Source organism: Rana temporaria, chromosome 3 (genome assembly GCF_905171775.1).
Source record: "Rana temporaria chromosome 3, aRanTem1.1, whole genome shotgun sequence".
Taxonomy (NCBI): Eukaryota; Metazoa; Chordata; class Amphibia; order Anura; family Ranidae; genus Rana; species Rana temporaria.
The window spans coordinates 443827180-443843101 of NC_053491.1; the positions used below are offsets into that span (position 1 = coordinate 443827180).

Below are 15922 nucleotides of genomic sequence, written 5' to 3' on the forward strand. Positions count from 1 at the left end.
GTCAATAAACATTCTTTTTGAGAAAAAAAAATAAAAAAATGTTAATTTTACTTGACCCGACGTGAATGACTTTTTTTTTAACGGCGCATGCGCCGTCCGTGGGGGTATCCCAGTGCGCATGCTCGAAATTAACCCGCAACAAGCCAATGCTTATGACGTGAACGTCATTCTACGCAAAGCCCTATTCGCGAACGACTTACACAAACAACGTAAAATTTTCAAAATTCGACGCGGGAACGACGTCCATACTTAATATAGGATATGCCTCATATAGCAGGGGTAACTATACGCCGAAAAAAGCCTTACGGAAACGACGTAAAAAAATGCGCCGGCCGGACGTACGTTCGTGGATCACCGTATCTAGCTAATTTGCATACTCAACGCGGAAATTGATGGAAACGCCACCTAGCAGCCAGCGTAAATATGCACCTTAGATCCGGCGGCATACTAAGACGTACGCCAGTCAGATCTAGCCCAGCTTCAGGCGTATCTTGTTTTGTGGATACAAAACAAAGATACGCCGGAGCAAACTAGAAGTTACGCAGCGTATCAATAGATACGCCAGCGTAACTCCTTTGTGGATCTGGCCCATAGTGTCCACCTAACAGAAAAGGGTACCTCTGGGCACTACTACCTACTGTAATCACTGCCCAATCTGTCTGTGGACAGCCCCAGTAGTGCAAAGCAACATGTTTGCTTTAATGCCAACCCCCACAGCTGCACATACTCACATTCCAATTGACTGCCCCTACTCTGTTTGCCAAACAAGAAAAGTCACATACCTACCACTTTTAGGTATGAAGAACACGTGGCACATTCTTCTCCCCGCAGTGCCAGTGGTTGGCCCCTCAGGCTCTCACATGGAAAAAAAAAGTAGCTGTGGAGGTTGGCAGTAAAGTACACAATTTGATTTAACCTACATGGCCAAAGCACAGGTTCACTTTAAGAAGTAATGTCATCTGCAGCTGTTAAGAAGTGGCAGCAGCCAAACTGTGACCCCCCCATATCTGACTGGTTGCTCATCAACACCTTAGTTAGACTTTGGACCAGGCATGTCCAAAGTCCGGCCCACGGCCAAATGCGGCCTTGTTCCAGTTTAATGTGGCCCCCCTGGTAATTTGGATATATATATATCTTTTGCCCCCCCCCGGCCACTAAAGATATATACTGTATTTATCGGCCCTACCTCAGAGGGGACAGGGAGGGGGTAGAACGAGCGCCATCAGATTACATACAGAAGAATCTCCTGTTTACTCAGCGCCATCTGTACTAGGAAGTCCTGTCTCCTAGGCTGCCATTGGATGACGTTCTGTCTATCATAGGAGGCGAGTAAACAGGAGATTCTCCTGTATGTAATCTGTTGGCGCTCGTCCCACCCTCTCCCTGTCCCCTCCGAGGCTGCAGATGAGCATGGATCAGGGTGCACTGATGGCAATGGTGAGGCTAGATTTATGGCAATGGTAAGGGATGCATTCATGGCAATTGGGAGGCTGCATTCCTGGCAATGGGGAGGCTGCATTCCTGGCAATGTGGAGGCTGCATTCATGGCAATGTGGAGGCTGCATTCATGGCAATGGGGATTTTTAATGGTTCAAAGAATGTCAGGCAAAATGGTCGGCCCTCATGCATGTTCACTTCATCAAATCTGGCCCTCTTTGAAAAAAGTTTGGACACCCCTGCCTTAGATGATTGACCTACACTTTAGTAAAGTCTACTATTGTCTAATTATGGGGAAAAAAATTAGGAACATGTCCATCAACAAAAGTTGTGAAGGAGATGAAGTCCACTCTCCTTCATTCCCCAACCCTCACCGACTTCCTCCCACCTCGGGTGTGATTATTATCATATTCATGCTTCTTGAAGATGAAACACTTTCTCTGTCCACTTCATCTTCTTCAGTCTCTACACTGTCCCCACAACTGCCAGACGACGGGGACACAATTCCGTGGAACTCTTTGGCTTTCTGCTTTTCTTGGAGGTTATCCTCAGGGCTGAGACTTTTCTGGGCACGGTCACAGACAGTCTTTGGGTATCTCATCTTGGTGGAAGCTGCTTTGGAGGTTTGGTTGTGCTGGTCGCTCAGCAAAGTAACCAGGAAGGTGATGTATCGCATGGCCAGGCGGAGGATCTCATTCTTGCTCAGCTTTTTATCAGGAGGGTGTGTGGGAATAAGCTTCCGTAGCTCAGCAAAGGCCCCATTGACGTTCTGCTGCCTCCAACGCTCGCGGCTGTTTGTGAAGACACGGCGGGCGACTTTCTGCGGCTGCCTGACTGCGGAATGGGAAAAAATTGTTAAATGGGCAATGGGAACACAGCACTTTTTATATGAAAGCATACGTTTTCTTTTAAACAGGACCATATCTATGTGCAATGAGTTCCTACAGCAAGGTTATTAGGGAGCGAGGAGGCTTCTCAAAAGTCATCTCCTCTAGTGATACAAAATAATTGCTTTCATAGCAGTTACTGTATATAGAGGTCCTCATATACAATAGCAAAAATATAGCCAAAAAGGCCTAGGTGGCTGCTATGGGGCCCGAGGGAAAAGGGTCTCATAGCAGCCACTTCCCCTATTTGTTAGTATATGTATGGCCTTTGGAGTTTCTGTTCATAGCCTTGCTTGTTATCAATCTTGTATGCTTAAAGAAGAACTAAAGTCAAAACCTATTTTTTCATTTTGGATAGAGCAAGGGAGGGTAATAACCTCTGTCAGATTTTTTTTCTTCGCTATCTGCGGAGATTTCCCTTCACTTTCTGTCCTATAGCCAAACAGGAAGTGAGAGGAAATCCCTGCAAACCAAGGGAATTCCTTGGGGACCCCCAGGTCACCAGATTTAGTGTCCCCATTGGAAGATTTCCCCTCTATTACCTTGAAGTGAGGGAGCACTGTTACCTTTGGACTGGGCATATGTTACTGGCAGGACCACCAGGTGAAAATAAAATGAGAAAAGCCTGAAGTAAACATAATGCAGCCACAACATCCAAGGACTGGTAAGCTGAAAAAAAAACACAGTTTACCAGCTGACCATCATATGTGTATACAGAACTGCATGGAAGGGAGGCAGGGCAGGTCGGGACTCAGGAAGCAGCTTTTCCTGTGCACAGCTCTGCCCATTACTGCCCGCTCCAGCTCTGCAGTTCAGTGTTTAAAGACAGCTGTCAAGGCTGTACTAGAAAACCTACAAAAATAGTGGCTGCCTTCCCCTGCCTGGCTGCAGTCCCGCCAGGGTTATTATCCTTCCTTGCTCTGCTGTCCTTTTCCGTCTCTCTCCTGACAGGAGTACTGAGTGGGGCTGCTGTCACTTCTCCTGCCAGCCTATAGTGGCAGAGACTAATGCAAGATTATCATAGGGCCAGGGCCGATACAAGGAGTGGGCAAGAGGGATGGATGCCATGGGCGCAATGGTTTAATGCAGGGATGTGGGCATGCTGACCCTAACCCTAAGGCAGTGTTTCTCAACTCCAGTCCTCGAGGCGCCTCAACAGGTCATGTTTTCAGGATTTCTCTCAGATGAAACAGCTGTGTTAATTACTAAGGCAGTGAAACTGATCAAATCACCTGTGCAAAATAATGGAAATCCTGAAAACATGACCTGTTGGGGCGCCTTGAGGACTGGAGTTGAGAAACACTGCCCTAAGGGAAGAGGGAGTGCAGTTTGGACTTTTTGCCCTGGCCCCGGTTGGCCTTGTCCTGGCACTGCATGGGGCCTCCATGCCCCTGGGTGCCCATACCTTAAGACAGCCCTGGCGGGACTGGCAGGATCATCAGGTACAGTATTTCACACAAAGGAAGCAATACAAAAAAAAAAAGGATACTTTTTTTCCCAACACAAGTACATTATACAACAGACACCTACCAGCAATATTAAATGTCGGGGTAACATATTCTTTAACCCTTGAAGTGGGGCACACTGCAAGGAGGAATTTTCCTATTTTGCAGAGTTAGGCTTTAATTCTACCCCTCCCTCTCCCATTTTAAAGTAGAAGTTCAGTCAAACCCTAACTATACTTAAACCTGATGTCACCCCTATGCTCCCACAGTCTTTGCAAAAGTCAAGCCGACTAAACATGTCTGTAAGTGACCTCAGATGCACGTCAGAACTGGAAGCACAGGGTCAGCCATCTTGGAATTGGGCTTTGCATTGTTGTTCTGCAGATGTAAGCATATTGATGTGGAAATAAATATTTTAATGTTTGAATTGCTACACTATGGTCTTTGAATTTCTTTGCATGGTTACCACTTAATATACTTAAAGGGTCACTAAAGGAATTTTTTTTTTTAGCTAAATAGCTTCCTTTACCTTACTGCAGTACTGGTTTCATGTCCTCATTGTTCTTTTTAGCTTTGAAGCAGCTGTAATTCTGCTGTGATCTCCACACTTCCTGGTTGTCTGGCTCCTTATAACCACAGTACTGGGAGATTTTCACGGTGGTCTAAGCTGTCATTACTGTGTGTCTAAAACTTAACAGAACTAATCAGATTCATTTTAAAAACAAAACACTGCCCTGGATTTGTTTGTTTTTGTTCTGTGTGTCTCTTTACTTCACATAAACATGAAACCAGTTTAAAACCGAAAGTGAAACTAGAGGCACATTATATGATTGAATTTAATCTATTTTTAATCATTTTTAAAAGGAATCGGTTAACTTTTATGTCTCTATACCCTGTAAACAGTCATTTCAGCAAAAAAAAAATTTCCTTTAGTGACCCTTTAAGCCGCGAACACACGATCAGTGCATCCGATGAGAACGGTCTGATGGACCGTTTTCATCGGTTAACCGATGAAGCTGACTGATGGTCCGTCGCGCCTACACACCATCGGTTAAAAAAACGATCGTTTCAGAACACGGTGACGTAAAAACACGACGTGCTGAAAAAAACGAAGTTCAATGCTTCCAAGCATGCGTCGACTTGATTTTGAGCATGCGTGGATTTTTAACCGATGGTTGTGCCTACTAACGATCGGTTTTGACCTATCGGTTAGGAATCCATCGGTTAAATTTAAAGCAAGTTGGCTTTTTTTTAACCGATGGTTAAATAACCTATGGGGCCCACACACGATCGGTTTCCATCAGACCGTTGTCCTCTGTTTAACCTATTGTGTGTACGAGGCCTTATGTAGGATCTGATGAGAGTGAGCAGTGAAAATTGGATTGGATAAAGTGTGCATATACAGCTCCCATAGCGCCGTATAGAGCCGACTCGCAGGTCGGCTAGTTACGGAAAACTGGTGACGCGCCTTATGCGCCAGGGGAAGTTTTTCACCAGACGTCAATCATCTAACCTCTGAATAGGAACGCCCACTCCCGCGGGAGCCAGAACCCGGAAGCCGGGGGGAGAATAACAATAAAACGGTATGTACGGCAAAAAAAAAAAAAAACATCTACCATGTCTAAAACCATATCTGTTCCTTCTCAGTTACTGTCCCATTTTGTGCTTCTCATCAGGTTTGCTGGCCACCACATTTGGAAATTACATGAAATCTTCCTTCGTCGGTCTTCCCCACATCTCTCTGGTCTTTCTACTTTTATGTGTTACACATCACACATCACTCAGCGGAAGACAAGATTGATAGATAACAGAATCTGTAAACCCACAAGACCACATCTTCCTCCAGGCAACCGCCAATAAACACATAGCTCTCCGATTCTATGCCAGGTGCAGTCCTCCACCAAGACTGAGCAGTGTACTCAATTCCAGAATCCAGAAAACAACCAGATCTGGGTATGTCCACACACATACATAAGCTGCTACTATATTAGAGCTCTCTCTTCTATCAAAGCAATGACGGTCAACTTTCTTGATATGATGGGCCTCAAGTGTGGTCCTCTACATTACCATAAGGCTGCACATAAAATTCTGTGAATATTAAATGTCAGAGACATCAGAAACACAACAGGATAAAGTCAAAAACTAAAGGCATGATACAGGAGATGGTCAGAGACTGCAGACATGATAAAGGAGATGGTCTGAGACTGAAGATATGATACAGGAGATGGTCACAGACTGTAGACATGATACAGGAGATGGTCAGAGACTGCAGACATGATACAGGAGATGGTCAGAGACTGAAGATACAATACAGGAGATGGTCAGTTGCTGCAGACATGATACAAGAGATGGTCAGAGATTGCAGACATGTTGCAGGAAACTGTCAGAGACTGCAGACATGGTATCGGAGATGGTCAGAGACTGCTAACATCATACAAGAGATGGTCAGAGACCGCAGACATATTATATGAGACTTCTAGAAATCACTTCTTTACCAGGGAAATAGGAAAACGCAGATTTGTGCCTGCAGCCCCGCGGGCTGCAGAAAAAGTGGCAGAGGGCTGCATACGGCTCCCAGGTCGCGGGCTGGGCACTAGGGTATTAAAGGATAATTATAATAATTTTGGGTCAAATCTATTTATTTATAAGGTTTTAAAACTAATCCTTTTGTTAGCTGTTTATAGAAATTCTGGTTTATCAACAAAAATCCATTTATCCCAACCACAGCGTCTCTTTAACCACTTGCTTACTGGGCACATAAACCCCCTTCGTTCCCAGGCGAAATTTCAGCTTCCGGCACTGCGTCGCTTTAACTGACATTTGCGCGGTCGTGCGACGTGGCTCCCAAACAAAATTGACGTCCTTTTTTCCCCACAAATAGAGCTTTATTTTGGGGGTATTTGATCACCTCTGCGGTTTTTATTTTTTGCGCTATAAACAAAAAAAGAGCGACAATTTAAAAAATATATTTTTTTTTTTACTTGTTGCTATAATAAATATCCCAATTTAAAAAAAAAAAAAACAATTTTTTTTCTCAGTTAAGGCCGATACGTATTTTTCGACGTATTTTTGTAAAAAAAAAAAAAAAAAACGCAATAAGCGACTGGTTTGCTCAAAAGTTATAGCGCCTACAAAATGGGGAACAGAATTATGATTTTTTTTCATTATTTTTTTTTTACTAGTAATGGCGGCGATCTGCGATTTTTATTGGGACTGCAATATTGCGACGGACGTATCGGACACTTTCGACACAAATTTGGGACCATTCACATTTATACAGCGATCAGTGCTATAAAAATGCACTAATTACTGTATAAATGTGACTGGCAGGGAAGGGGTTAACACTAGGGGGTGAGGAAGGGGTTAACTGTGTAGCCTGGGTGTGTTCTTACTGTGTGGGGGGAGGGGGGTGACTGGGGGAGGTGACCGATGCTGTGTCCCTATGTACAAGAGACACAGATCGGTCTCCTCTCCTCTAACAGCACGTGGAGCTCTGTGTTTACACACAGAGCTCCACGTCCCTGCTGTTACCGGCTGTGTTCCCGACGATCGCGTGTACCCGGCGGACATCGCGGCCGCCAGGTACACGCATCGGGTCCCCAGCGATGCGGCGGCACAGTGGTTACCCGCCGCGCGCCCCCCCAGTGGCGCACGCGGGTAATGCATTCCAAATGACGTCCAAAGACGTCCACTTGGCACCTGAGAACCGCGCTGTTGACGTCTTTTGTCAATAGCGCGGGGCTCAAGTGGTTAAAATATACGTACTATACTTACCTATGCATGCATCTGCTGAATCCAGTCTTCACCTCTTTAGCAGAGCTAGAAGTGCAGCTTGGATATTTAGCATCTGACATGTCTAGGTGTGTCAGGGGCCCGCATCTTCCGGCTTTGTTATGCTTATTCCTCCTTTTCTGGTCACTATGTCACCAGTGTGTCCCATCAGACCTTGAGGTAGTGGCTTAGTGTTATGTATGGACACTGCAGAGCCACAAACAGCATAATCTGTGGCATTGCCACAACTAAGGTGGGGTTTGAAACACTAAACCAGTCAACCATGTACAGAGTTTTTTAGATCATGTTGCCATTATTTTATTGCCGCATCTTACCAACTGATGTATGTAACGCTGCAGTGTGCCACGCTCCAACATGTGTTGCAATGTAGTGTGCTGTCGAAAAAGCCGCAGGTCCAATTTCTGGACCCCTGAGGTGTGTGCCAGACCATTCATTTTTAATAAGCTGCCTAATGCAATGCAAGTTAATGTGTGAAAAAACACCTTAGCGGTTAGGTGTGAACCTAGTCTTAGGCCTGAGTCCTACAATGTGCCAGTACACACTTCACAGGTCCCAGCATAAAAGGTGACTCAACAAGGAATTACAAATAAAGGGTGGAATGTGCAATCTGCACATTCCTAGTATTTCTTGGACCACCAACCACATCCAGCATATACATTTTCCTATAATGGTAAAATAGTATCTTCCTTTCCTATTTTCCACTGTATGTACAGACTAACTATGTATGTCCAATTCTAACTATGTCTGCAGACTTGTAATCAAGACATGTACACCTGTACATTGACCAGAGTGGTATTCTTCATAAATCAAAAAAGGTATCCAGATAGTGTTTTTTGGGGAAACTGAGCAAATGCTGCGAAAAAGCCACCCAGTTTACCTGCTTGAATACCCAGGTACTTTCAGATGTGGGGAGCATGTAACTCTCCCCTCTCTCCCAGGTGCCTATGGGGCCAAGTGCCAGGGACAATCACATGATATCTACATATGCTCTGATAAGGCTGCCATGAAGCTTACAAAGGGCTCTTTTTACCTGGCTCCAAGAAGGTGAACAGAAGTTACAGTAAGTCACAAGCTGTAGGGTTTTTATCTCTATCCAGGACTCATTAGATAGCTTTCCTCTGACACCCTGTCCGCCCTTACTAGACAGGAAATAAGGGTAAATCTCCAGCAACACATAAAACAATTATAATGTTTTCTTGTCCAGTATGAGAAGGATAAAACCCCAGTCCTGTTTGTGCGTAGGGACCCTATCCTAGACCGTTTTGACCCCAACAAAATTTAGTGAGTTTGTTCCAAGGCTGTAATCAGCTTGAGCAACTGTTCATCTCTTTCTAGGCTCTACAAGTCTTCCCTAAGCAGGGTGAGCTGATTGTTTCTGTCTGTTACTGTGAAGCAGCTTCTATAAATTAGAGTGGGAAGGGCAATCACTGAGATATGAATCTGAACCAACCAATCCCCGAGGTCTCTGTTCAGGGGTGGGGTATGGTTTGGAAGATGATACATATTTGGATCACCTTCTCAGAGTGTTCTCTACCTCCTAAGCTTCTGCCTGTAGAAGATGTGTGTTTAGTGTGTCTCTCCTTTATGGCCTTGGGCCATGATCTGTAGGCCCAAGGACTTAAACTACCTGCTGGAGTGAATGTAGTGCAAAGTGGATTTGCCTTTCGTAAATAACCCCCACTGTGTTATTTTTAAAATTGTCACAGTTTTTTTGTTTATAGCGCAAAAAAAAAAAAAACGCACAGATGATCAAATACCACCAAAATAAATCTCTGTTAGTGGGGAAAAAATGACGCAAATTTTGTTTGGGTACAATGTCGCACGTTGTGCAATTGTCAGTTAAAGCGACGCAGTGCCAAATTGTAAAAAGTGCTCTGGTCAGGAAGGGGGTAAAATCTTCCGGCGCTGAAGCAGTTAAGCCTGTTACACAAAGCCACAGGTATTTAGTGTGCACCTTTACAACCTTCCAGCTGCCGGCATCCCAACAACCAATGACATTATTGATTGATAAGGAGGACATTGGGCGCCTGCACAGCATCCTTGTTTGCCCCTCCTATGTCCCTTTCCATTAGCACTGGGGTCACATTACCTGAGTGAGGGAGAGAAACTGAGTGAGAAGAGAAGCACTGGAATACTAATAAGTATCCATTTTTTCAAAGGTGTATTTACTTTGGAAGAATTAATTACCTCTGAGGTTGGCTGTCCTATGTGTGTTGATGTTGTTGCGCTATGTAAAACTGTTATGCCACATACACACGATCGGAGTATCCAATGGTCTAAAATCCGATGGATTTTTTCATCGGAATTCCGTTTAAGCTGTCTTGCATACACACTGTCAGACTAAATTCCGACCGTCCAAAACGCGGTGACGTAAAACACTACGACGAGCCGAGGAAAATTAAGTTCAATGCTTCCGAGCATGCGTCGACGTGATTCTGAGCATGCGTGGATTTTTCTTTGACAGAATTCCACACAGACGATCAGAATTTCCTATCGGAAGAATTTAAAACATGTTCTATGTTTGGAAAAAAGTCCGATGGGGCCCACACACGATCGGAATTTCCAATGAAACAAGTCCATCGGACTTGTTTTATCAGAAAATCCGATCGTGTGTACGCGGCATAAGTTTTGTATTTTACATTTGGGTGTGAATGGGGTGCATAATTTTAAAGGGTGCCTTGACTGAAAAAAGGTTGCGAAACGCTGACCTATCACAATGCTCAAGTCTTCTTGATCCATGATCCTGAGGACAGCAGTGAACACACAGTCAAAAGAAACTGTAGCATACCTAAGAATGGCGGCTCCACGACTTCAGTATGACTTCTCCTCTTAAATCTCCCAGAAAAGAGGGGAATCAGACTCGAGGCACAGATAAAAGGACTGAAAAAGAGAAACATAAAAAAAATAGTTTTTCCGTTAATTGAATATATCAAATAATATACTTGCAACATTGAAAATAATACTATTTCTTTTTAGGCCTCATGCAGCAAACTGGTTTCTTGTAAACGCTCTATCTCCTCACAGGAGAAAATCAGCATTATAAACTCACCTAAGCTGCATTATTTCAAACCAATTTAGGCGAGTTTAGCAGAGTTTAGAGTTTATTCATTTATTTATTTCATTGGCCAGAATTGTTATTTCCTTCTCCTGAACGCCAGTTTAGGGCATCCAGAAAACATCCTCTAAACTCGCCTGCTACTAAACTGATAAAAATTTCTACGTGTGCATGAACACATAACATTGGAGGAGTTCAAGGACAGAAAAAAAATGTCTCAATTCACAAAAATGTGAGTTTAACCACTTCCATACAGGGCATTTTCACCCCCTTCCTGTCCAGACCAATTTTTAGTTTTCAGCGCTGTTGCAATTTGAATGACAATTGCGCGGTCATGCAACACTGTACCCAAATGAAATCTTTATTTTTTTCCCTCCACAAATAGAGCTTTTGTTTAGTGGTATTTGATCATCTCTGCGGTTTTTATTTTTTGCTCTATAAACAAAAGAAGAGCAACAATTTTGAAAAAACACCATATTTTTTACTTTTTGATTTAATAAATATCAACTTTTTTCTTCAGTTTAGACCGATACGAATTGTTCTACATATTTTTGGAAAAAAAAAATCGTAATTAGGGTTGTCCCGATACCGATACTAGTATCGGTATCGGGACCGATTCCGAGTATTTGCGGGAGTACTCGTACTCCCAAAAATACCCCCGATACCAAAATAGAATACTCCCCCCCCGCCACCGCCGCCGCCGCCACATCCCGCCGCTACGACGCATCCCGCCGCATCCCCGCTTAGTTAATACGGGCGGGGAACATTACAGCATTCATTTGAATAGCTGTAGTCTTTCCCGCCCCGCCGCGTATAGACACTCCCCCTTGCTCGGGTGAACTGTCCAATCCGGAGCAAGGGGAAGTGTCTATACGCAGCGCGGAGCGAATCATTACAGCTATTCAAAGCTGTAATGTTCCCCGCGCGTATTAACCAGTCGGGCTGGCAGCGGGATGCAGGTAAGGAGACATGGCTGGATATGGGGGGAGACAATGGCTGGATATGGGGGGAGACAATGGCTGGATATGGGGGGAGACAATGGCTGGATATGGGGGGAGACAATGGCTGCATATGGTGGGAGACATGGCTGGATATGGGGGGAGACAATGGCTGCATATGGGGGGAGACAATGTCTGGATATGGGGGGAGACAATGGCTGCATATGGGGGGAGACAATGGCTGCATATGGGGGGAGACAATGGCTGCATATGGGGGGAGACATGGCTGGATATGGGGGGAGACAATGGCTGCATATGGGGGGAGACAATGGCTGCATATGGGGGGAGACAATGGCTGCATATGGGGGGAGACAATGGCTGCATATGGGGGGAGACATGGCTGGATATGGGGGGAGACAATGGCTGGATATGGGGGGAGACAATGGCTGGATATGGAGGGAGACAATGGCTGCATATGGGGGACATGGCTGGATATGGGGGGGGGGACAATGGCTGCATATGGGGGACATGGCTGGATATGGGGGGGAGACGATGGCTGCATATGGGGGACATGGCTGGATATGGGGGGGACACATGGCTGCATTTGTGGGGGGACATGGCTGCATTTGTGGGGGGACATGGCTGCATTTGGGGACACATTTAAAAAAAAGTATCGGTATTCGGTATCGGCGAGCACTTGAAAAAAAGTATCGGTACTCGTACTCAGTCCTAAAAAAGTGGTATCGGGACAACCCTAATCGTAATAAGCGTTTATTGATTGGTTTGTGCAAAAGTTATAGCGCCTACAAAATAGGGGATAGATTTATGGCATTTTTTTCTTTTTTACTAGTAATGGCGGCGATCTGCGATTTTTATTGTGACCCTGACATTGCGGCGGACATATCGGACACTTTTGACACATTTTTGGGACCATTCACATTTATACAGCGATTAGTGCTATAAAACTGCACTGTTACTGTGTAAATGTAACTGGCAGGGAAAGGGTTAACACTAGGGGGCGCTGAAGGGGTTATTATGTTCCCTGGGAGTGATTTCTAACTGTAGGGCATAGGTGTGCACAGCCTATTGCATTAGGGTGTGCACCCCAAAGTTTAAACACATATGAATGCCACCTGCAGTCACAGGGAAGAGGCTCTGGTGGTGGGAGACAGTTGATTGAGACCATATTATATTACACCCTAAATACGGGTGTAATGTGTTCCTAAGGTTGAACCTAGCCTTTAATATAATGGGGGCATTTAGACTGGCCACTGGCACCTCCAACCATCCACCTGGTGCCGTCCCTGGATAATGCTAATGTACATGGGGAGATTAGGGTGTGCCCAGGCACACCCAGCACACCCTGTGCGCACGCCTATGCTGTAGGGGCAGGGGGACTCAAAAGGGGAGGAGACCGATCTTTGTTCCTCTGTTCTGAGAACACACATCGGTCTCCTCACCTCTGACAGGAGGTGGATCTGTGTGTTTACACCGGGTCGTGAGCTTTGCCGCACACACCGGCCCCCTAGCGGCCGCCGATGCACAGGACGTCATATGACGTCTACTCTGAAGGACAGACAGTTCCTGCCGACGTCATATTATTATGGCTCGGTAGGGAACTGGTTAACAGCAGCAGTGTACATGAGGCCTTAAAGTGTCTATCATGCCACCTTAAGAGATGCCCCTCTGGTCAAACCTACTTCTACCATATACAAAGCTTTATTACCTTGAGTCCACTTTGGTCTGGAGGACTTGTTCTCTAAGTGGCAGGGCGAGATCCTTAATCTGGATTCAGAAGACTGGGAAGATGCCTGGGAGTATCCTTTCTTACAACTCATCTCCATCAGAGATCAGGTGATACAATTTAAACTGATTTATAGGATCTATTTGTCACCCCAAAGATTATCCAAAATGTACCCAAATTCCTCCTCCAACTGTTGGAAGTGTGGTATGGTGAATGCCGACTTTAATCATATGTTATAGTCCTGTCCCAGAATCCAGCTCTTTTGGGGCGGAGGTCACGAACTTCATTGAAATCTTGATCATGATCCATGTTCCCCTGAATGTGTCGATCTCCTTGCTGGGCTCCTTGGCCCACTGTCGAGCAACCAGAACACTAATAGGCCTTCTATTATTCTATGCTAGAAAGGCTCTACTCATAAAGTGGAAACAAATGGAGGTACCTACTTTGAATACATGGAAATCGCTGATCAACTCAGCGGTGCCACTATACAAAGCGGCCTATCTCGCCAGGAGCTGCCCAGCTAAGTTTGACAAAATTTGGCACGTATGGTTAGAACCAGACATCACGAACGCAACACAACAGGTTTTGCAACCCTTTGAATGTTTAATTTAGCTAAAAGCCTTGTAGCGGTGAAGACCTAATTTTGCTACTACCTGATGGTTCTCCTTCAGGCGTTACCCTCAACCTCAGTACCTCTTTCTGATATGGTCACCTGAAGAACAGGATTCATTATCCTTCCCCTTACCTCTTTATTTATTTATTTTATTAAACAAGCAGTTTAAGTTGTAGTAAGTTCTATAGAATAGTTATACCCCCATGGCGGTATTCCCGAGTCTGACTCGGGGTTACATTTTTGTGCTGCGATCGGTATCCCCGAGTCAGACTCGGGCTCGCCTCGCTGAATCCACAGGCAGTGTTTACTTACCTTGTCCCTGGATCCAGCGATGCCACCGCGCTGTGTGAGCGAGCGGGTGCTCGTTCGATTCACACAGTGCCTGTGTGCCGCTGATCTCCGTTCCCTGCGACGTTACGACGCACAGGGGCGGAAAACGGCGCCAAATTCAAAAAAGTAAACAAACACATTACATACAGTATACTGTAATCTTATAGATTACAGTACTGTATGTAAAAAATACACACCCCCCTTGTCCCTAGTGGTCTGCCCAGTGCCCTACGTGTTCTTTTATATAATAAAAACTGTTCTTTCTGCAAACTGTAGATTGTCCATAGCAACCAAAAGTGTCCCTTTATGTCAAAAATGGTTTTAGACCAGCTAGAAAACAGCGAAAATAAATTATAATCACTTGCAGAATTGAGCGATAGCGATTTGTGGGGAAATTCGTCATAACAAAATAAAAGTAATGACAGCGACAATTCTGCAACTGAGCAAATTTCAGTGATTTTGAGTTGATTACATTATTGAATAATTTTTATTAAATTTATATTATTATTTGTTAGAATTATTTATAATTATTTATTATATTATAATTTATAATTTTGTTTTTAAAAAAAAATCATACCCGGGATGCCTACTAGACTCTTGTTTGGTCAGATTTAAAGCGGTTCTCCACCCTAAAGTGGAGTCCCGCTGATCGGAACCCTCCCCCCTTCCGGTGTCACATTTGACACCTTTCAGGGGGGAGGGGGGTGCAGATACCTGTCTAAAGACAGGTATTTGCACCCACTTCCAGCCACACGCTACGGGCAAAAGACGGGTTTTTCTGACTTCCCGTCTGTCGCCCGTTGTGTGCTGGGAACACTCGGCTCCCAGCACACAGCGTGTGAGCCAATCGGCGGACGCAGCGCGACTCGCGCATGTGCCGTAGGGAACCGGGCAGTGAAGCCGCAGCGCTTCACTTCCTGGTTCCCTCAGCGTGGATGGCGGGGGGAGCAGCAGAGAGACGAGCGATCGCTCGTCCTCTGCTGCGATCGGCGCTGGACTCCAGGACAGGTAAGTGTCCTAATATTAAAAGTCAGCAGCTGCAGTATTTGTAGCTGCTGGCTTTTAATATTTTTTTCCCATGGTACATCCGCTTTAAGTGAGTTATTCCTAAAAATTACAGGCCTACAGTATAAAACGCCAAATTTCCTTGCAAATAATGGTACCGCTTTTAGCACTAAAATCTGAAATAATCATACCGCCAGGGAGGTTAAAATCTGTAGGATTGTTATAATGTTGTTGTTATCTCAGCCAAAGTATGCACAGAGGCTGTGTTATGTAACCCTTTTTTCACACGAAAACTCAATAAAAAGTATTAAAAAAAAGGGGGCAGATCCACATAGATCTGCACCCGCGCAGCGTATCTGAGATACGCTACGCCGCCGTAACTTACCCGGCTTTGGTTTGAATCCTGAAAGAATTCACGCTGTAAGTTACGGCGGCGTAGTGTATCTCTCGCGGCATAAGGGCGTGGAATTCAAATGCGGCGAGTATGGGGCGTGTTTCATTTAAATGAAGCGCGTCCCTGTGCCGAACGAACTGCGCATGCCCCGTCCATCAAAACTCCCAGGGTGCATTGCTCCAAATGACGTCGCAAGGACGTCATTGGTTTTGACGTGAACGTAAATGGCGTCCAGCCCCATTCACGGACGACTTACGCTAACAAAATAAAAAATTTCAAATT

At 45.0% G+C, this 15922-nt stretch overlaps 1 protein-coding gene across 1 annotated transcript in view; it reads right to left on the bottom strand.

Moving 5' to 3' along the window:
* Positions 1 to 1610: 1610 nt before the first annotated feature.
* The window catches only part of LYL1 (LYL1 basic helix-loop-helix family member), a 51308-nt gene continuing 36996 nt past the window's right edge, over positions 1611 to 15922 (bottom strand). The window contains exons 3-4 of the mRNA XM_040346505.1: positions 10350 to 10441; positions 1611 to 2271 (exon numbers count right to left, since the gene is read on the bottom strand). Coding sequence (XP_040202439.1) covers positions 1808 to 2271; positions 10350 to 10441 — 556 coding nt within the window. The 3' untranslated portion in view covers positions 1611 to 1807. The remainder of the gene's footprint in view (positions 2272 to 10349; positions 10442 to 15922) is intronic.